This window comes from Dermacentor albipictus, chromosome 7 (genome assembly GCF_038994185.2).
Source record: "Dermacentor albipictus isolate Rhodes 1998 colony chromosome 7, USDA_Dalb.pri_finalv2, whole genome shotgun sequence".
Classification (NCBI taxonomy): domain Eukaryota; kingdom Metazoa; phylum Arthropoda; class Arachnida; order Ixodida; family Ixodidae; genus Dermacentor; species Dermacentor albipictus.
The window spans coordinates 37,460,429-37,483,659 of record NC_091827.1 but is presented as its reverse complement, the minus strand read 5'-3'; the positions used below and the strand labels follow the sequence as shown (position 1 = coordinate 37,483,659).

General features: G+C 48.7%; 2 protein-coding genes across 4 annotated transcripts in view; one reads left to right on the top strand and one right to left on the bottom strand.

Annotated features, from left to right (window-relative positions):
* LOC135905681 (uncharacterized) overlaps positions 1 to 10,140 on the top strand; it is a 37,493-nt gene extending 27,353 nt beyond the window's left edge. Inside the window, exons 11-12 of the mRNA XM_065436644.2 lie at positions 2,987 to 3,106; positions 9,947 to 10,140. Coding sequence (XP_065292716.1) covers positions 2,987 to 3,106; positions 9,947 to 10,090 — 264 coding nt within the window. The 3' untranslated portion in view covers positions 10,091 to 10,140. The remainder of the gene's footprint in view (positions 1 to 2,986; positions 3,107 to 9,946) is intronic.
* Positions 1 to 21,235, bottom strand: part of LOC135905678 (kinesin-like protein KIF26B) — a 760,359-nt gene extending 739,124 nt beyond the window's left edge. For 2 of the 3 annotated variants that reach the window (XM_070521909.1, XM_070521906.1), the window contains exon 1: positions 20,866 to 21,235. Coding sequence is in view for 2 of the 3 variants with exons in the window: in XM_070521906.1 (XP_070378007.1) it covers positions 20,866 to 20,955 (90 nt within the window). In the remaining variant the exon portion in view is untranslated. The remainder of the gene's footprint in view (positions 1 to 20,865) is intronic. The other variant, XM_070521907.1, reaches the window with a different exon arrangement.
* Positions 21,236 to 23,231: the final 1,996 nt, after the last annotated feature.

Here is a 23,231-nt window from a genome sequence, read left to right as displayed (position 1 = left end):
TCTTCCCGCCGGCGCGTCCGCCGGTTTTCCCGGCAGCGCCGGGAGCTTTCGATAAGCGAAACATCGGACGTTGGTAATAGTCACGTGGTTTAGCATCTGTCATTGCCTCCTGCGAGAGCGAGTTGCACGTTCGGCTTGCGCGCTCGTCCTCTACCTCTGAGCTCGGGGAACGCCGGATCTGCCCGACTCTGCTTCGGGGGATGGAAGCGACCAGTCGAAGATACCATTAAATGGCTGCGCTCGAAATTCACATCAGATAGTATCGTAATCGTCAGTGAAATTTGAAGCGCTCTCGCATTCACGATGTTCTTGAGTGGATGCGTGGGTAGGTGGGTGTGTGCGTGAACGGGAGAGTGCAAAAAAAAATTGCGCCTAATTATTTCAACAAGATTGCGCGTTTAAGTTGTAGTTATAACGTAAGAAGCAGATTCCTCGTTTGAAAGCGTCGCAGATCAAGAGGAACTGCATTGCGAAGCAACAAGGTATAATGCCGGGCAAGGTGGTGCATAGATATAACGAAATATTTGTGGCGCAATATAAGTGACAGAAAACGCAAGAAACCACGTCCTCCTATCCTGTTATTCTTGCGTTTCCTGCCACTTACCTTGCGCCACAAATATTTCGTTATAGCTGTGCACTGCGAAACTCGTGGAGTGAGATTTAGGGGTCTCACTGAGTGCTTAGCTTCCGCAGGGCGGCCAGCTATGCATGACACGAAGCATAATTTTTTATGCGAAGCATATTACGAGAGCTCAACCCAGCTCCTCAGGCGCGGCGGTGTCGCCTTGAAACCACGTGACACCGTGACGTCACGACAGAGAAGAAGTGGCTTTGGCTCAACTCTTGCAAGACGGGCTGGGTGGGAATCGAACCAGGGTCTCCGGAGTGTGGGACGGAGACGCTACCACTGAGCCACGAGTGCGATGCTTCAAAGCGGTACAAAAGCGCCTCTAGTGAATGCGGTGTTGCCTTAGAAACGAGCAGTTTCTAAGGCGTGCGTCTCTTGCTCAGGCGCACATTTCCTTGCCGCGCCGAACGCTGCTTTGTTCGACGCTCACCGCGTCCAATGCGGGGCGCGTAGTCGCTGCCCTGTAGCCCATTGTCTTACACCCCTTGGCGGGTCGACGGGAACGCAGTCGCGTTCCACTCTTGAAGGCGAAGCAGTAATGCATGAGTTGTTTCTTCCTCTAGCCGAACCAAATATAGCCAAGCAACAGCAGTTGACCAGGCTAAACAGTGGTTCAACAACTAAAATAAAGGCTAGTATGCTTCGCATCCTGGGCTTAACCTTACCTAAGCCACAGCCATTTTTTTTTTCCCCCGAAGACTCGATGATCGTAACCGAGCACCATGGGTCCTTCGAGCTGAGAACCACAGAGGAAAGAAAAGAGAGCTCGCTTGAGAGAGCCGGCCGCTAACCTGTTTCGAAGGAGAGGCTCGCCGTGCCTTACATCGAGCAGAAATGTAAATGGAATGGGCGCTGTGGTAACCGCCACCAGACCATTTGAGGATCTTCTAAACCATCTGTCGCATCGAATCTCAGTTTCGCCTTCCCTTCCGTTATTACCCATTCAATGTATTCGAATGCGACTGACATACCCAATCCGATCCCTTCTATTCCTTCAATCTCATCTAATTCAGTCTAATTTGAGCTATCACACCCGCCTTGCTTGCTCACTAGTGGCTATGGTGTCGGGCTGCTGAGCGCGAGGTCGCGGGATCGAATCCCAGCCACGGCGGCCGCACTTCGATGGGGGCGACATGCGAAAACACCCGTGTACTTAGATTTAGGCGCACGTTAAAGAACCCCAGGTGGTCGAAATTTCCGGAGTCCTCCACTACGACGTTCCTCGTAATCAGAAAGTGGGTTTGGCACTTAAAACCCCTTAATTTAAAATTTTGAGCTATCAAGATCAACCGCCCAACTTCATTCCTTTTCGTCCCAGCGAATCCAGCACTGTCGCGCATGTCGTGTCGCTTCATTAATTCGTCTAACCGTCTCAATGCTTGCGCATTATGCTATGTTCAGACTACGTTCGTAAGGCGCCGATTTTTCGTTACATACGTAAGCGGAAGCGCAACAAGCGTATGCGTCTAGTTCAGACTGCGAACGTAAAGGTACCAACGTGCGCAATTCTCGCAAAAATCGTGGGTGAGAGTGTTAAAGGGTCGGCAACATTTACGACTGTTATGTTACGACCGTTGCGACACAGCCAATGACCGATAAGCTTTCGGCTTTCAACAACCGGTGACGACACTTCCGTTCTCCCGTCTGCAGACAGCTCCGGGCGCGGGAAGTGCCATTCCGCCATTCCGTGCGCACGATTGGCTGTGTTCGTGAAAATTTTTGCAGTGCGCCTTGCGAAACTGTTTTCAGTTCATCTGGTTTATCCGCCGAGGAAATCGATGGCCGCAGATGCGTGCTCCGAACTTCGATGAGTGGTCTCATTAGGTTTTCAAGGAAGCGGAACTGCTGGGGCGACATGCGCATGATGTTATGAAACATCGCAGTGTCACCAACTCGGAGCTTGGCGAAAAGGTTGTGAAAATCGCCGTCCGCGGCCCTGTCCAGAAATACTTGCCGCACCCAAACCCTTCTGCGTCGCCTTCGTCGTCTTTGGGCGATTGCATACATGACTATAAGTTTGTTTTGAGCGTGGATTTCTTCGATCTCGGCCAGCGCTCGCATGTTGGCAGGAGCCATATTGGACCACTGGTGACGTCGATTCTGCAGCTCCAAATTTGATTGGCCTGTTGTAAAAGCCGTAATTTAAGCAGCAGTAAATGTGAACAAAGGTGCCGGCTTAACTGCCGTAACGTTTTTTACAGCCGTTACGTTCGATACGCCAAAAGAGCTGTTACGCGCGTTACGACCGTAGTGTGAACATAGCATAACTATACTACAGTCGGCCAACGAATAAAAATAAGCGCACATCGAGAGCAAGGTGACGTGTCGAAACTGTGGCTTCGCTTTTGTTCATTGCAGGCCTGCAGGAAACGGTCGAGCTACAAAATAGTGTTCGAACCTGAAACGGTGCTCACTATGCAAGATGGCGCCAAGGACGTCGTCTACATGCACGACAGCCAAAGAACCTTCAATGTCAAAGTAAGGAGATTCTAGGCTGAAACGACATAACTGAAAACTCAATAGCCCCCCTCCCCCCCCCCCCAAAAAAAAAAAAATAAAGCTTGTTTCAAGAGCAGCCCTCAGTACATGCTTACCGAGTTAGGAAAGTCTTTTTCACATTGTTCCGCGCTTCTTGTCGTATGTCAGTCAGACAGTTCCGTTTAGCGAGAGAACGGAGAAAAAAGAAAAAGTTATGTAAGCAGAGAATACAGCATCGAGACATAAATTGGTCTGGCATTCAGTGAGCTTTTCGTGACGTCAGTGCGAAAGTATGCTACTACGTCGCACGACCGCGTCTGTGATATAGATAATTTTCATGTGACGTCACGGACGCAGCTCTCACTGCGCTACTGGTACCCAAACATGGCGGTCACGATGACGTCGGTGCATTGTGTTACAACGAGCACATCGTTTTACTTATTGACGGCGACTGTTTTTCACCGGTTTATCACTGTTATCGCTTTGTCGTTCGACACAAGATAGTGCTGCCGTGCTGTCACGTTTCTTGATTGCACTGCTTCTCGACGTGCTTGTGCCTAAAGATGGCGGCCGCGATTACGTCTATGCAAACTATCTATACGGGATATGCGATGACGTCATCAAGATCGCCATATTGTAGTACAGCGAACTCGGTGAAAGCCTGCGTGCTATCTCAATCCGCTTATCTCCAGCAGCACAGTGGCAGCTGTGAATGAGACTACAGTATGGCATACGTGACGTCACGTGAATACTCCCTATAGGGACGCAAGCCCCCTCCCCCCCCCACAACCCTTCTGAAGGCGACGACGCGAAACAACGACTCGCAGCTGCAGACGTCAGGGACATTGCTCGGCGAGCTGTCCAGTTATTTTCTCTGCTTGATTGCGATACGCAGGTGTTTTTTATAGCGTTGGGGATGTGCATAAAGGTTTCTGGTGCTTTTTCGATATTTTCTGATCGGACAAAAGTTGCGATAGAGAGTTATGCTCCGTGTTTGTACTCCTTCTTGTCTGGTTCTCTGAAACATTGCGTGTGTCATATGCTTGAAATGTGCCACCCCCACCCCCCCCAAAAAAAAAATTATAGAACGATGAAAAGTTGCGGGAAAAGTTGCAAACGTCGGCAGCCATATTCGGAAGTAACAGCTATCATCTGCTGACACCCTTATGACGTCATCCCACTGACACGGATGTCGCCAAAATACCAAGCCGCGGAAGGGTTATCAGAGCGGTACATTGCTAAACATAAGAAAAGATACCAGCGCAAGCCAGCAAGGAAGAGCAACAGAACAAACGGGAATTATTATAAGCTCATAGCAGATGTTGCTAAAAGCGTTAGGAGGAAAAGAGGCGGTGCCCTCGTACAAGTGCATAAGATATTGCAGGGTTAGATAAAATGGAGCGGGACATCAGAAAAAAAGAACACGGCTCAAGAACTACTCAATTGGGAAGAAGAAACTACAAAAGTGGCACAACAAGAAAATTTAAGAAAGTATACAGGGGCACGAACGCTCGTGCATGGATCAAAAAGTAAAAAAAAAAAGTCGGGAGATAGTACAGCTCAGATAGAACCAATAAAAGAATACAGAAGTGTGGCGAGTAGACCAGAGAATTCATAAATGAAATGTACGAGTCAACGCGGGGTGCAGGACATTCGTAAGTGAGATGCAGCCGCACCGAGAAGACTCTGGAAAGATGCGAGGGCACTAAGGAGCATCAAATAACAAAAAAAAGCCTTCAGGCGGGAACAGTGCAACACACTGTTTAAAAGAGGGCCTCCGCGCAACGGTACGTAGGAGAGTCATTAGGGATAGATTCGGCAATGAAGACAGGCTTCTGTCGCAGCGCTAGCAAAACTTGCTGCGGAGAAACCCGAGAGCGCAAAATTGAACATCGGAAGTTTTAAGCGGCAAAAAGGCTGAATGTAATGTCTAAAAATTGAAGGACGCTTAAGCTTCGCCTTCAAGAGTGGAACGCGACAGCGTTCCCGTCGACCCGCCAAGGGGCGTGAGACAATGGGCTACGGCGCAGCGACTACGCGCCCCGCATCGGACGCGGTGAAGGGCCGTTTATAGTCCGACGTAACGCGTGCGCGCGCGCGCGCGCACGCGCACGCTACGTTACGTTGGCGAAAACAACTCCTTCTACAGTCCGACGCACTGCAGCGCCGACGTAATCGGCGGCTGCCAGCGCGCCTCGACGGGCCCGGCGCAAATTTGGCTCCTGCTCCATTCGCGCGCCGGCGCCGCCGACTGCGTCGACCCACAATGCATTGCGCGCGAAGAAAAAGGCGCCAACACAACTCCGCAGACGGCTTTTGCGGAGGGCGCGCGACTTGGCAAACCTTCTGCGCATGCTCCGAAGATAGCAGCCTACGGCGCGCGCGTTGAAGTAGAGGGGATGGCATCTCGGCTGGCGCAGCGCAACCGACGTAGCGTGACTGACCGCGAACGACGCTCGCCCGCGCGCCGATAACGTCTGACTATAAACGGACCTTGAGCGTCGAGCAACGCAGCGTTCGGCGCGGCAACGAAATGTGCGCCTGAGCAAGCGACGCACGCCTGAGCCTTAGAAACAGCTCGTTTCTAAGGCAACACCGCGTTCACCAGAGGCGCTTTTGTACCGCTTTGAAGCATCGAACTCGTGGCTGAGTGGTAGAGTCTCCGTCTCACACTCTGGAGACCCTGGTTCGATTCCCACCCAGCCCATCTTGCAAGTTGTTTTTATTCATGAAGTGCCTGCTGGGATTTATCGCTCACGGCCAACGCCGTGGACGCCGACACCACCGCCGGCGACACCGGCTTTTCTGCGACACGAGCTCCTTAACGCTGTCGCGTTAATACCACGGCACTAGGACCCGGCGAAGTCGTACTGCATCTGATCCTATATACAGCGCCAGCGAGCGTTCCCCTTAAAAAAAGAAAGCAAGTTCCATTCGAGGATACAATCGCATGATGAATCTAATCTATAAGTGCAAATGCAGACATGTTTCTGCAGCTACTCACAATAACGTCCGTTATGAAATTGCAATGCAAGCCATAAAAGCCGAGCTGTTGAAAAAAAAGAAAGTGTGGATATTGCGAGAATGATAAAATGGACTCAGACCAGGGACAGCTTGCACGAATATTTAATACTGAAAATAATAAGGAATTTATGGATGCGTTCTTGTGCCGACTAGGCGTTGTCTATGGAACATATAAGAACGCGTTCTTAAATTCATTATTATTTTTGTTATTGAATGTTCGTGCAAGCCACCCCAGGCCGACGCATCGATGAGAATATCTTTGTATTAACACAGCGCACCGAGACATCAATGGTTTTAATGAGATCAATATGTATAGAGTGTCTAGACAGCAAGGGAGCTTACGACAACGTAGACAGCGGGGTACTCGGGATATTTTCGAGCCCGATGGTATATACATATGCTCGTTTCGTGGAGCTGCTCAGAGAGAAGACTCCCGTTAAGACGAACCCGGTTAAGCGGGAACTTCGGATATAATGAATCCTGTCTCAGTATTCGCTAGTATTCGCACAGACTCAAGGCGAAGGGAATGCGACTAACAACGCGAAGCGAACATTCGGCTAGGCCGGCCTTCGACAGCTGCGAGAATCCCACAGCATCAGCGAGAGGCCTAGATTAACAGAATCGAATGGGGCGACTGCACATCAGCCAGCTGCACAACACCGAGCAACTAAACAACAAACAAATGACGTTTCTTCGAATATAAATCATTCTGCCAACGTCGACGACGACGTGTAAACCTGCAGGGCCTGTACTATAGAGAAACAATATTCGAGGTGTATGTTGGTGTGCCCATGCAGGCTGGTGATTAGGCGAGGACACTGCCAAGGAGCCTAAAGTACCAGCTCGACACGTGATGAAACAAATAATGTCCAGAACACATTCAATTTTTTTTGTGCGAAGCATATTACGAGGGCTCAACCCAGCTCCTCAGGCGCGGCGGTATCGCCTTCAATACCACGTGACACCGTGACGTCACGACAGAGAAACGGGGCTCCAACTCGCGCCGTCGCTCGCGGCGTCGCGGCGGTATATAAGCAGCTGCGCTTGCCTCTGCTAGCGTAGCTAGCCTCTGCTAGACACTCACGAGGTGAGATGCCTCCTGGAGTGAGAAGCGAAGGTTGCGGCGTGCTACAGAGACTGATTTTCTAGGTGGCTTTGGCTCAGCTCTTGCAAGATGGGCTGGGTCGGAATCGAACCAGGGTCTCCGGAGTGTGAGACGGAGACGCTACCACTGAGCCACGAGTACGATGCTTCAAAGCGGTACAAAAGCGCGTCTAATGAATGCGGTGTTGCCTTAGAAACGCGCTGTTTCTAAGGCTCAGGCGTGCGTCGCTTGCTCAGGCGCACATTTCGTTGCCGCGCCGAACGCTGCGTTGCTCGACGCTCACCGCGTCCAATGTGGGGCGCGTAGTCGCTGCGCCGTAGCCCATTGTCTTACACCCCTTGGCGGGTCGACGCTGTCGCGTTCCACTCTTGAAGGCGAAGCAGAGTAACGTATGAGTGGTTTCTTCGTCTAGCCGAACCAAATATAGCCAAGCAACAGCAGTTCACCAGGCTAAACAGTGCTTCAACAACTAAAATAAAGGCTAGTATGCTTCGCATCCTGGGCTTAACCTTAGCTAAGCCACGGCCATTTTTTTTGTTCAGCTTGAGTACATAGAAAGTTTTTTTGAACGTTCGAGTCGAAATGTAACTTAGTAGCCTGTCTGACTGGGCCAGTCGGTCTGTAAACACAATGTAGTTAAGCGCGAACTTCTAAAAGTTCACGTCGAGTAGTTTTAACTTGAACATAAACAACACCGGTTGGCAGAAAGCACTCGTCGTAGTTCCGTTGTGTCCCTGTCTCGGTGTTAGACGTTCGCACATTGCACACAATATACGAGGCTAAATGCCAGCGTCTCGGAAAACACAACACTTGCGCATATAGCTCCGGCGAGCAACAGTTACTCATTAGTTTAAGCAAGAATGCAGACGTTTAAGTAAAGCAGACCTTTGCGTCAGGCAAATGCAGTGTCCAGAAGAGAAGAGCATGACGCGCACAATCACCACACGCACGGGCCACGGTGTTCAAACGAGCCAGTCGCAGCGGACTACCGCTACAGACAGACGCGAACTCAGTTCGTACTTTACATTACGGTGCCGAAACCCGGGAAGGAGGCTGTCGTCCTCACAACTGGTCATGGACCGACCAAGCCATCAGCGCGGCGTCATTCGAAGCACCGCTACCCATGTCATCGCCGCCTCAACCGAAGCATTCCGGGAAACCCAGCCAATGCCTATAAACGAGCCAGAAGACGAACCACCGATGCCTGAGCGAGATGAACGCCAAAACCAAAGGGCTCGTGGACGACGGCGACGAATACGAATTTACCGAGTGTAGTATAGTGTCGCCCCCTGTCAGATCTATGTGCCATCGCACATGTATGTTTTGTAGTTGTTGAGCTAGATGGCGCACCCCCCTTCTGTCATGTGACGAGCATTGGACCAATTGGGAGGTGTCATCTGGCGTGTGAACCCTTTATTAGCAATAAACGGCCAAGGGTGGCCGAGTCTTCGTTCCGGTTTTCCACGGGAGCAGTTCGCTCCGCGTCTCCTTTACTACGCCGGCGTTAGCCGCGCGTTCGCTGGTCGGGGCCCCCTGCTTGCCTGCCGCTGCCGACACAACACCGAGGCCCTCGAATACCCCGAGAAGATCTGTCACGTCGCAACAGGGGTTCATTTTCGTTTTCATTCCCGCACCGAAATCGGTTCAGTACCTACCGCCGCCAGCCCGTTGCGAGGACAGCAGGCAGTATACATACAGGACGTCGACCCGGTAACCAGGCGAACGGCAGAGCAAACGCCAGAACACCGCCACAGTGCGTACGACAACCGAAGCTCCAGACCCGAGACCAGGGTGTACAACGTCAGATCACCCTGGACAACAAGAAGGTGATCACGGACACGAGTGCCCACATCACGACCACGGCAGTGGACGAGAAACACACACACACATGCCCACACACGCACACGCACACCCACAAACTGTATTGGGATATGCAATGATATTTCAACGCTGAAATATCGCGTTGAAGGTGATCCTAGGTGACCAGGTGACTCTCTTTCGCAACCAGTATTCAAAGGCGAAGCCATTAGAAATCGTCGACCACCACCGACAAAGCGCAGGGCTAAGCGAAGGAACTTTAGGCATTTCTAACGGTCTAGCGTCCAAATGAACGATCGCTTCTTTAACATAGTGTCGTTACCCGGGAGTTGCGGATCAACCCCTCCCGCGCCCCCCGCACACTTCCCCTTTGTATGTCTCTAGACGCGTTCGTGGGCCGACCCTGGAGATAGTGCAGTCTAAAAAAAATGTGCGCCGACGTTAAGGAGAGATATAGTACCGTGGCTCCCGGCGGTATCAATACCAGCGGTACAACTGATAAGGAGAGTGTTCGCATTCCTCCCTGCTGACAGCTAACGTTCTTGACACGACTTCGTTGAGTCAAACGTTGACACGACTGCGTTGAGTCCAACTTTTGCGCTTGGTGTGTCGTCTTCTCTTACGTCCGTGTCGTTGTTTTTTTTTTGCGCAATATCATTTGAGTAATTCGTTCAGTCACTGCCGCTTTGGTCAACACCGCACACGCTCTCCTTTGAGACGCTGTGGACTTCAGCACAAATTCTGCGTCCCCCGCTCCCCTCCTCAACTCCTACTTGCTGAGGAAGGTATCGTATCTCACTGACGTAGGCTAGAGCTTGAATCGCCTTCCAACTTTGTCTCTCTCTTTTTTTTTTTTTGCTCGTCTCTGACTTTCTGCACGCGCTTATGTGCAGGTGAAGTACATAATGCGTCTTCAAAGATGGCCTCACTTTGCGTGGCTTGTCTACAACGTACACATGGCCGACATAACAAATAGGTGCAACTACAGAGGCCCGTTCTACCTGCTTGGAGATATGAAGAACGCTTTCAGAGGTTGAACGGGTGGATCAACGGAGCGGTAATAAACGCTATCTTTCTTAAACAACTATCCAGCCATCCAGGCTCCTCATTCAACAAGGTCTAGCTATTTTATGAGCTCGAGGACTGCTTGTTATCTCTACAGAAAGGAGTCTGTCGGCCGATGACTCTTAAATGTTTTCTGGTCGTTATGCTCTACGGGAGTGGAGGGGGGACGGAAGGGGTAACACTGTTTTTCTTATTTGTCTTTCTTTTCTTCCCCCCCTCTCTCTCTCCTCTCTCTCTCTCCATTTTTTTACTTTTTTTGTACTGTTTTCCCACTGAAAACAATTGCCTCTATTTGCGGCCTAAAAGAGATATTGACCAAATGAGCAAGACATCTCGATGACCCTGCCATAACGTTTTCCAGACGTTTACACTTGGTTTCTTTTTTTTTTTCGACCCTACTGTCGCAACGTTGTCGGACGTGAATTTGGTGGGTGTGAAGCCCACGTAATACACTGCCAAATTTGGAGCATAACGTGTAGGTCAAGACGCCCCGTAGACACTTCATAAACCCCTTGTTTGTCTCCAGCAATAACTCCTCCAAGCCGAAAAAAAGGAACAGCGTATGAGGCGTCCTGTAATTTCACGATCGGAAGCATGAGAATACACTTTAGTGAAAATCTTCCCAAGCTGTCTGGCAGAGGTTTTTAGGAGCTCACGAATTGCACGTTATCGTTGTAGCATCGCTCATTCTCCGTCAGTTGGTTCAGTATTAACTCACGTTTAAGATGCTCTTGTACAATGTGTATATTGGAGGTTGGTCACTTTGAATAGGAACTCACTCAATAAATCCAGAGCTAAAGAACACATTTTGAGAAGGCAATCATTTTATTCGTAAACTTAAAAATGAACTGATGACTGCTGCTTAGAACACGTGGTAAAAAAAATGGCACCATACATTATCCAACTTCTCCTAACTAACGCTGGCCGAGCACTAAAATGACATGCTGATGCCATGTGCTACGGGTATCGGATTAGGCCGATGTTTATTTGGTATACGGTGAACTAGAGTACCAGTATTCTAGTCTATAAAAGCTATTGTTTGCGAAAAATGGTGCTTTTCTTTTTTTTTAGCCAAAATGGGCGAAGCTTCCACGATGAGTCATACCTAGCTCCCTTAGCCCATCCCCAAATAGGCCTTGAGCCATTTCTTAAATATGTTGTTTCCCTCTTTCTATATCTCTCTCTTTACGAAACACAAAGCACACCAGGGGTGTGCGAATATTGATTTGTGAAACTGAATGGAATACGAATCGAATGTAGGAATAGTTTTCGAATAATGAACAGCATTTATCACAATTATTATAAATAATATCCCGGATATAAGTATATTATATATTATGTCCGGTTCATAGAGTACGAGATGTTATAAAATAGATACAGTATCCCGGACCAGGCCAAAATTTTCATTAACTGCGAAGCGTTCTTTCTGAGACACCCGCATGGGTTTCCTCTGTAGCTTCGTGGTACACTTCGGTGGACAATTTTTTTCCCTTTCGTGATAATGCATCCACCTTACGGGAATCCGGTGAACTAGTTTGCGATTGTTTTTATAATTGTTCGCGACCTATAATATTCCTAAAGCTACAAGTGTCTGTCATTACATCTTATGGCATAAAACGTTATTAAAAGCACATTAGGAGCAGGCAAGTAGTTTTTTATGCGAAGCATATTACTAGAGCTCAACCCAGCTCCTCAGGCGCGGCGGTGTCGCCTTCAATACCACGTGACACCGTGACGTCACGACAGAGGAGAAACGGGGCTCCAACTAGCGCCGTCGCTCGCGGCATCGCCTTCAAGGCTGACCACGTGACACCGTAACGTCACGACAGAGGAGAAACGGGGCTCCAATTCGCGCCGTCGCTCGCGGCGTCGCGGCGGTATATGAGCCGCTGCGCTTGCCTCTGCTAGACACTCACGAGGTGAGATGCCTCCTGGAGACAGAGCTGCTCGTTGGAATGAGAAGCGAAGGTTGCGGTGTGCTACAGAGACTGTTTCTAGGTGGCTTTGCTACGGCGCAGCGACTACGCGCCCCGCATCGGACGCGGTGAGCGTCGAGCAACGCAGCGTTCGGCGCGACAACGAAATGTGCGCCTGAGCAAGCGCCGCGCGCCTGAGCCGACGACACCGGCTTTTCTGCGACACGAGCTCCTTAACGCTGTCGCGTTAAAATAAAGGCTAGTATGCTTCGCATCCTGGGCTTAACCTTAGCTAAGCCACAGCCAGTTTTTTTCGCATGCACATGACTCTTCAGAGAGTGCGACTGGGTAGCCTGTGACGGAAGCGCTACACAAGCGGCGTAGCCGGCTACACTACTCAAGTTCTAATCTGAAATGCCTATGCCGTGTGCCCGCGGCGTGAAAAATTTAGCGTACGTTTGCTCCATTTTTTGTCTAATTGGGCGCAGTTGACAGCACTTCTCGAGACGGCATGGCATGTGTCGAATAAGCTCCTGAACAACAGATTGCAATATGGCCAACGCAGTTTAAATCACGCATCCGGGACCTCAAAGAGAGGTGCGACGTAATGCTTACGCATTTCTTTCGCACGTAAATCACCACTGAATCTTTTTCATGCTTCTCATATCGGGCCTACTCCGTTATTATCACGAGAAGCCAACAAATAAAGACATCAAGGACAACATAGGGGAAATTGCTTGTACTTACGAGCTGAATTAAAGAAACGATACATCAATGGCAATGAAAGTGGATGAAAAAACAACTTGCCCCTGGTGGGGAACGATCCCACGTCTTCGCATTACGCGCGCGATGCTCTAACTAGTTTAGCTACCGCGGCGCCATTTCCCCATCCACTTTCTTGGGTATTTATGTGTTACTACTAGAACTAACCCTGGGAGTGTTAACCAGCGCCACCACTCACAAACCTTGGCGGCAGATGTGGAACGTCCTTTCTGCCGCAGGCGTGCGTGATGTTCCACATCCGCCGCCAAGGTTTGTGAGGGCTGGCACTAGCTAACACTCCCAAGGTTAGTTCTAATAGTAACCCACGAATACCCACGAGTGCAGCGGTGGCGTAGAGGTAGAACACCCGCCTCGCGTGCAAGAGGTCCGTGGTTCGAATCCCGGTGCCAGCAATTTTCCACCGGATTAAAAAAAAAATCCGCGTGTTGATAAAATTGCACAAACAGGCCTAGAGTGTGCCCTGATCCCGGTGACCAGAACCGGTAACGCACTCCCTCACCAGAGCAGGATTGGCCACCCTGGTGCAGTACTTGGCCACAACCTCCTATATGAACACAACAATCAAACCCCGGCCCTCAGTCCCCAGCAGCTGCGCAGTAACTGACCACGGCGGCGGTCAGACCTGCCACGCAGCAGATGGTTCTAAGAATCACTGGCTCCGGACAGGCCGCCATTGGAATATGAACCTGACAACGTTTAACGCTGGAACGTTATCTAGTGAAGCGAGTCTAGCAGTGCTATTGGAGGAATTAGAGGGCAGTAAATGGGATATAATAGGGCTCAGTGAAGTTGGGAGGCCGAAAGAAGCATATACAGTGCTAAAAAGCGGGCACGTCCTGTGCTACCGGGGCTTAGCGGAGAGAAGAGAACTAGGAGTCGGATTCCTGATTAATAAGAATATAGCTGGTAACATACAGGAATTCTATAGCATTAACGAGAGGGTGGCAGGTCTTGTTGTGAAACTTAATAAGAGGTACAAAATGAAGATTGTACAGGTCTACGCCCCAACATCCAGTCATGATGACCAGGAAGTCGAAAGCTATGAAGACGTGGAATCGGCGATGGGAAGAGTGAAAACCAAATACACTATACTAATGGGCGACTTTAATGCCAAGGTAGGCAAGAAGCAGGCTGGAGACAAAGCAGTGGGGGAATGTGGCATAGGCACTAGGAATAGCAGGGGAGAGTTATTAGTAGAGTTTGCGGAACAGAATAATATGAGGATAATGAATACCTTCTTCCGCAAGCGGGATAGCCGAAAGTGGACGTGGAGTAGCCCGAACGACGAGACTAGAAATGAAATAGACATCATACTCTGCGCTAAACCTGGCATCCTACAAGATGTGGACGTGCTCGGCAAGGTGCGCTGCAGTGACCACAGGATGGTAAGAAATCGAATAAGCCTAGACCTGAGAAGGGAACCGAAGAAACTGGTACATAAGAAGCCGATCAATGAGTTAGCGGTAAGAGGGAAAATAGAGGAATTCCAGATTAAGCTACAGAACAGGTACTCCGCTTTAACTCAGGAAGAGGATCTTAGTGTTGAAGCAATGAACGACAATCTTGTGGACATCATTAAGGAGTGTGCAATGGAAGTCGGTGGCAACTCCGTTAGGCAAGATACCAGTAAACTATCACAGGAGACGAAAGATCTGATCAAGAAACGCCAATGTATGAAAGCCTCTAACCCTACAGCTAGAATAGAACTGGCAGAACTTTCGAAGTTAATCAACAAGCGTAAGACAGCTGACATCAGGAAGTATATTATGGATAGAATTGAACATGCTCTCAGGAATGGACGAAGCCTAAAAACAGTGAAGAAGAAACTAGGAATTGGCAAGAATCAGATGTATGCGTTAAGAAACAAAGCCGGCAATATCATAACTAATATGGATGAGATAGTTCAAGTGGCTGAGGACTTCTACAGAGATTTATACAGTACCAGTGGCACCCATGACGATAATGGAAGCGGAAACAGTCTAGAGGAATTGGAAATGCCAAAGGTAACGCCGGAAGAAGTAAAGAAAGCCTTAAGAGATATGCAAAGGGGGAAGGCAGCTGGGGAGGATCAGGTAACAGCAGATTTGTTGAAGGATGGTGGGCAGATTGTTCTAGAGAAACTGGCCACCCTGTATACGCAATGCCTCATGACCTCGAGCGTACCGGAATCTTGGAAGAACGCTAACATAATCCTAATCCATAAGAAAGGGGACGCCAAAGACTTGAAAAATTATAGACCGATCAGCTTACTGTCCGTTGCTTACAAACTATTTACTAAGGTAATCGCAAATAGAATCAGGAACACCTTAGACTTCTGTCAAGCAAAGGACCAGGCAGGATTCCGTAAAGGCTACTCAACAATAGATCATATTCACACTATCAATCAGGTGATAGAGAAATGTGCGGAATATAACCAACCCTTATATATAGCTTTCATTGATTACGAGAAAGCGTTTGATTCTGTCGAAACCTCAGCAGACATGGAGGCATTACGGAACCAGGGTGTAGGCGAGCCGTATGTAAGAATACTGAAAGATATCTATAGTGGCTCCACAGCCACCGTAGTCCTCCATAAAGAAAGCAACAAATTCCCAATAAAGAAAGGCATCAGACAGGGAGATACGATCTCTCCAATGCTATTCACAGCGTGTTTACAGGAGGTATTCAGAGACCTGGATTGGGAAGAATTGGGGATAAAAGTTAACGGAGAATACCTTAGTAACTTGCGATTCGCTGATGATATTGCCTTGCTTAGTAACTCAGGGGCACAATTGCAATGCATGCTCACTGACCTGGACAGGCAAAGCAGAAGAGTGGGTTTAAAAATTAATCTGCAGAAAACTAAAGTAATGTTTAACAGTCTCGGAAGAGAACAGCAATTTACAATAGGCAGCGAGGCACTGGAAGTAGTAAGGGAATACATCTACTTAGGGCAGGTAGTGACGGCAGATCCGGATCATGAGACAGAAATAATCAGAAGAATAAGAATGGGCTGGGGTGCGTTTGGCAGGCATTCTCAGATCATGAACAGCAGGTTGCCATTATCCTTCAAGAGGAAAGTGTATAATAGCTGCGTCTTACCTGTACTCACCTACGGGGCAGAAACCTGGAGGCTTACGAAAAGGGTTCTACTCAAATTCAGGACGACGCAACGAGCTATGGAAAGAAGAATGATAGGTGTAACGTTAAGGGATAAGAAAAGAGCAGATTGGGTGAGGGAACAAACGCGAGTTAATGACATCTTAGTTGAAATCAAGAAAAAGAAATGGGCATGGGCAGGACATGTAATGAGGAGGGAGGATAACCGATGGTCATTAAGGGCTACGGACTGATCCCAAGGGAAGAGAAGCGTAGCAGGGGGCGGCAGAAAGTTAGGTGGGCGGATGAGATTAAGAAGTTTGCAGGGACGGCATGGCCACAATTAGTATATGACCGGGGTTGTTGGAGAAGTATGGGAGAGGCCTTTGCCCTGCAGTGGGCGTAACGAGGCTGATGATGATGATGATGATGATGATGATGATGACCCACGAAAGTAAATGAGGAAAGAGCGTCGCAGTAGCTCAATTGGTTAGAGCATCGCGCGGGTAATGCGAAGACGTGGGATCGCTCCCCACCTGCGGCAAGTTGTTTTTCCATCTATTTTCACTGCCATTAATTGATCATTTAATTAATGCAATTAGTAGGCTAGTACAAGCAATTTCCCCTATGTTGTCCTTGGTGTATTTATTTGTTGGCTTCTCATGGTATGATTAATAAAAATCGGGCCCCTCGGTCAACCCTCTTTCCTCTCCTTTGAAACCCGTTCTGGGCGAACAGGGATATAAGGGCTATAGAAGCCTTAAGTGTGCTCCGGTATATGTGTCGCACACTCTGCATACGAGCCACCCCCATTCTTCCTCCTTGACAGACATCAAACATCGCCTTCGTCTTCTTGACGTTTCCGCGTAGACGTTTTATATTGCAGGGCGTCCGCACAAGCTGACGTCTGCATTTCGGCATAGCTTGTGTATAGTCTGTTAATTTATACATCACGTAATGGACATTGAAGTTGGAACCTATATGCGGCGCGTAAATATTGCTCGGAATTAGCCCGCTGCATTGCATTAATACAGATACACTCGTACGTAATCGAAACAGATTATATACCAAGTATTTACCCGCTTCACGATCGCTTCGCCTCTCATAAATACCAAGATGTGCATTGGATTAGCACAATGCATCTTCTCACCACTTTGCGGGCCCTTTCTGCTGCTTGCTAGGTTTTCTTCGAGTAATGCAATTGCTCTTTTTTTTACATCTGGGTGCATGATAGTTAATGAGGACACCCTGTATATATTTTGGCTTATGCGTGCAAGTGACGTTTCCAACCTTAAAGGGCCCCTGAAACGGTTCGGACAAATTTTGTAGGCGCGTAGGGTACAGCTTAAGTAGAACATTCGCACCACAATTTAAGTGAAGCGTTACGTATTAATGGAGCTGCAAGCGATTAGAAGTTACCCTCCTCCCTAGCTATGCTTTTCCTCCTCAACTCGCTCGCCGAGCGAGCGGCGCTAAGCTCCGCCTTCACTGGTACAGCGTCACGATGCGACGTCACATCGCTCACTTCCGGTTGTTTAGGAGCACGCCCCCTCCCGCGCGAGACCTCTCCGCTAGCCGCTTGGCCGTCGACCGAGAGCTATCGAAGCAGCGTGCGTTGCGAGCATTCTGTCGTAGCGCCGAACGTGTCCGGTACTCCGCTAAAAACAGGCAAGCTGGTCATTTCGGCAAATGACTGGAGACATAAACTCAAGCTGATGAAGGAACTTTAGCGTAGACGTACGTGAGCAGCCTGATCGGTCTGCACGGTCCAGACACTTGCTGGCGCAGCGCTTAACCAGTCAAACAAAGCGCTAATATTGCTCTAACCAAGTGTAAAGCATTTTAAACATTTATAAATCAACGTGTTGATGATTACACTCCTGCGAAAAATACACACCAGCAGCAAAGAATACACTTCGTTGCTGCTACTGTGTATGGTTGAGCTCTGTGCCACCAGGTGGCTGCACCGTGCAGACCGTTCACGTTTGCCCTTCTGCTCATCTCGTGGCTCATCCCGGCACAGTCAAGCGGCCAGACCCTGTCCCCTTGCGCTTGCGTTTGCCCTAATACTGGACTCGCGGTTTGCAGGTCGCTAGGTTTGCGGTCCACAAGGCAACAAAGTCGAATCATAGTGCTCGCGAAAAGACTGAGACCGACTCTGACCGCGGAGCTCTCGTCAAAATGGAGTACGTTGTAACACAAGCAGACGACACTTGCTGTCTGCCGGAAGTGCTGAAGTGTACTAAAAAACTATTCTTGTGTATTCTCTTTAAGTTATTTTCTTTTTACAAAAACAAAGTAACTAACATTCCAACTATTACGAGCATCAGTTGTTCACCATAAAGTTGGAAAAATTATCGACCACGCGCCCTGGTCAGCCAATCAGATAGCTCGCCCATGTGACGTAATATGGGTTATTTGCATCATATGGCTAGGGGCGGCTTAAAATTCCGCCGAGCAGTGCGCTGCGATCGGCAGCGATGTGTATTTTTAAAACCTTATAATAAATTACACGCTTTACGCAGAGCACTTAGATGCATCAATTAATGATCAGAAGAACCTACTCTAACGACTCAGTACGTTTGTAGAAAATCGCCAAAATCGTTTCAGGGTCCCTTTAATAAATGTAAATTATTAGAAGTTATTTTTTTTTCATGAGCCGTTAGCATTGCTTGCTGGAAAGAGAAGCAATAGTCAAACATATCATTCACGTGCTTTTCGCGTGCCGTTGATAAAAGGTTCTGCCGAGGGGTCGCTAAAGTCTGCAGGGTTTCTTCAGGGTCAAAAAAGTGCGCAATGCAATTCGAAGCGAGGTGAGCGTACAGAGATATTCATTCTCTAGGCTTAGGCTATCCATACCTTTAGAAATAATTTTTAATTCCCTGCCTCCTTGTCTTTCAAAAATATAATAAACTTTGTGTTCTGTGTATATTTAAAATATTGTGTATATGTGCATAGTGCTTAGGGTGGAATTTTCAAACAATACGTAAGCGAGAAGATACGGGTGAGGCAGCCCCCGCCAGTGCTTCTAATGCGCTTGTCCTCCTATTGTCAGTATTTGCAGAAATTAAGTGAAACAATGACAACAATGACGCCAACAATGACGCAGTAAGCTATCAGCCACGATAAAATTTTAAATGAAAAGGCCCAGGGAAGTGAAAAAAAAAACATGTAATGATGTGGGTGACAAAACTCTGGTAATGTCATTTTAGGTGTATGTGTGTTTGTGTTGGGGGGGGGGATCTACCCCTCCGGAAAACTACGAAGGGGACTCGGACCCCTGGGCCCCCGCGTAGTCGGTTCCCATGTCCTTCTGTATATACTTATCATGTAATTATCCTCATTTTCGTCATGAATAAAATTATTCTGATTCTGAAAGGAAGAAAAAAAAAAACCTTCGTTTTTATGCCCTTTTTTTTCTGGCTTACTACGACTCCTCTCAAGATAGGAGTGGCCGTTTTTTGTACTATAACAAAAATCTGCAGAACCCATCTGACGACGACTGTCGACGGTAAGGCGTTTATCATTCAATCAATACAGCAAAACAACATATTACCACCGTCGAAATGAGTTATGCGTGGGGGCGTGTACTGCACGCTTCACTAGGAGCACACGGCGCCATCTGGCGCCGCCGCCGCGAAGCCTGCGCGTGGCCTCCCAAATGCGCGGCGCGCCGTTAGAAACACGTCATGCGGCAACCAGGCGCCTCTCTCGCGCTGCTCTCTTAAGCCTGTTTCACATGCAAGCGAAAATGCTCGCGAATCCTGTCGCCGCGCCGCAGAAATCTGTTTCGAGCGGCGGCACTAGCGGCGGGAGCGGCGAGGTCCGGACAAGTTGGAATTTCATCGCAGCGGCAGAGCGGCAGCACCGCTTCCGAACGGCCCGCTTCGACACGTGACCAGTGGAGGACTAGTGCGGGAAAGCCTGCGCATAGGACGATGTTTATTTACGTGCTACGCGGGGTACGGGCAACATGCCCAGAGAGCTTTTCAACGAATTGTTAATTGCTAAGCGCAGGATATATATTCATAAAATAAAAAAATTTGAGAGACGGGGACAAAGCAATGCTTATGTTGGTAGTCGCAAACTACCGAAACTGACTGAAAGTTCCGTGTTTTTTGCCAGCAACATTGCTATTCGCTGCGGCGGAAAACGCGCGGCGGCAATGCATGTGAAACGAAACCTCGCGAAAAGCTTCGCAGCGCCGCTGTTCGCTCCGTTCGCTCAATCGCTTGCATGTGAAACAGGCTTTAGGGTGCCTCGATGTAGCACGCCGCCGTTCAGGGTGGAGACACTGCCCTCGTGGCCGCCATATTGGGTCGAGCAGATACGACGCCCAGTGGAACGTCGGCCGATATTCTTGTTTAGCATGCGCCCGCGCCAGCAAATTCAGGTGTATAAAAGCACTGCACACTTATTTGCAATCATAAGCGCTTCTTGCACACAAAATTATGATAGCGTATGCATGCATGCATAGATCTCGGAGGAAACGACTACTGTGCAGCTAGGTCCGCGTTGGCCAACTGGGATTACTTGACTAGATTGACTGCTTTATAAAGGGACGCCTTTCGGTGGTGTCCGGCATGAGAGTTCATAAAGTGCATAACATGCAGTAGGCTTCATTTGTGTCCATTGCTACAAATCAGCAACAAGCGTGCTCAGCTGTCATCGATGAACAGGATGCCCGCCGCTTTCGGCCGAGCTCAACTTAAAGCCTGCAAGGAAACTTCGAGATAACAAGCTAAAGACGACAAAGTTCTGGAACCCGACATAGTCGCGCGTGGCTCGGATCAATCGAGATAAATCTGGTCGCATCTCGCGTCACAGAAAAACTGATAATGCGGCGCGCCGGCAGCTTAAAGAATGATGAAACACAAAAGCAAGCTTATCTTCTAACCACACAATGCTGGTACCTGAGCGCGGACAAGTGCAATACTCTTATAAGAAGCAGCATAGGTGTTATGGCTTACCTCGCAGATCTTCGAGTCATCATTCGCATTCCAGTTTTTATGCCTCACGTTTCTTCGTTCCTTATCCCGTGGAAAGCGAAAACAGCGCATGCCTTTCGTTGTCGAGCCGACGCACCGCGGTACACAACACCCTGGCACGCTGGTTTTTGCGGCTGAATACACTACAATCGCCCAGCACCTGGCGCAAAACACAGCAGCTTCGCAAACTCCCCAACAGTGCTGATTTACCAACGCCGGAAGGAACGGGCGCAGCAAGCGACTCACCCCAGTGTGGCGATCGCGGAGCAAAACGGTGGCGCGGCGCAAGCCAAAAGGCGTCACCACCCTGTACGGCGGCGCGCTACATCGAGGCACCCTATTCCTACTTAAAACTCCTCAAACTTCGTAAAGTAGTGACACTCTCCTCCCCCACCTTCACTCCTCCTCGTTTCTCCTCTCTTTCAAGCTCCCTCCTCGACAGTGGCGTCGCCTACACTGCTCGAGCTTAGCAACGGCGCCAACAAGCGCTCCTCGCCACTCCGTACCACCTTCCTCCATGCCGTAGACGCTACTCGAGCTACAATGGTGCTTATGCACGGCGCGAGGGCCCACGTGATGCTATTAGGCCAATAGCGACGCGGCGTCGGCCCCGGCTAGAGCGCAGGAGGAGGAGGCGGCATTCTTCAAAGCGTGGCCATAGAGAAAGAAATTGCGTGGCACTACTTTACGAAGTTTAAGGGGCTTTATTCTTACTGGACACGGTGCCCCATCTGGTGGCGCTGTCGAGAAGTTCGCCCGCGGCCCCCGAGACGAGCAGCGTGGCGCGCCGGCGCCTGCGAATGCCGAGAATTGTTCCATCGCTTGCCGCACACCTACGTGGCACATAGTCGGCGACGAACGTTGGCGAATGCTTCATCGAAGAGCAGCACATACCAACTGCATTGATGGCACAGCTCACCCAAGCGTTGGCGTAAAAGACGTTCATTGAAGAGCAGCACCTACACAGAGCATTTGTGGTTCAGCCTGCTAAAGCGTAGAGTTGCTATCCTTGAGTAACCCTTGTGGCGAGGGATGGATTCCGTCCAGCAGCGGAAAAGATTCAAAGGACCTTCACCTCATTGTAGAGTGGCACACACCTTTCACTTAGTGTACATCTTCAGTATTTTGCTTCCAGTGCGAAGCCCTAGTTAGTGTTTTCCTCAAGGGCTTGCAAAAGGCTTGTCCTGTCTTTTTTTTATTTCTTCTAATCTTTGCCTGCGTCTTTTCCTGCTGCTTGGAACTTTCTTAGATATATTAAAATACTTTAAACAGTGAGAAAGTAGGTTGCTAACACAGTTAACTGATTTTTAAATAAAGTGGGCATCTTGGAACACTACTTCATAAACTAATGTGATGTAAATTATCTACCTAGATGTTCCATCTTTACGTGCAGGAGATGGATATAGACAATGAATTCATAGCAGGGCATACAGGACGTTTACCTTACTCAAATATTTATACAAAAATGGCAGCTTAAATTTCTAGTTTGCCTTCAGGTTGTAGGGCAGCAAATACAGCACCATTAAACAGAACACAAATTATTGTTTTCCTAGCACAAAAAGGCCTTTAGTCTACATTATCCATCAATCTTTCTGGTTTGCGACATTCACTATAAAACTAAATCTCCTGGCCGCTTGTTGTTAGCATGGCAATGACAGTTAACCAAACTTCGTACCAGTCAGATACGACGCTCTCACCCTTGACCTACCCGAAAGGTGCCATGAAGTACTGATTGGTCTGAAAGCCATGAGAAGTAGAAGTCATTTGCTCAGATTTGTGTGAGAGATCAGCTGCAACGATACCTATGTGCTTTTACACAGCCTAATCCCACTAATGGACTGCCATATAGAATTTATTCTAATTGGATTCGGTAGATTAACTACCCCGCTTTTGAACATCCACCACTCGAATGCATTTAGTGGCACTGCAGAACACACAGCGTTTCAACTAACTCAAATCGGTTTTGTAAAGAACAAAACATAAGGTTTGAAAGCACAAAGTGAAATCTGGATGACCACTGTGTTGTAAAACACAGTCACGTGAAGAGAACAGATATGAAGGGAACAATTGCTTCGTCATGGTTAGGGAGCCTGTGGGTAGTACAGCGAGTCAGCCACTTACATGTAGCTTCTGAACATAATAAACAGTTCCGGAAGGCCACTTTTGAAGCAAATTACCTACCTTTGAGGTCGCTAAAATATAGTCGATTATTCATTCAAGTGGCTCAAAAGTCGTCGGTCGCTAAATAACAGAAAGATTTGTCGCTAAATTTAGCTACAAAATCTCCATGATTATTACAGACCCTTAACTTATAGAAAACAAAGCCGATTTTTTGTTTTCAGAGATGG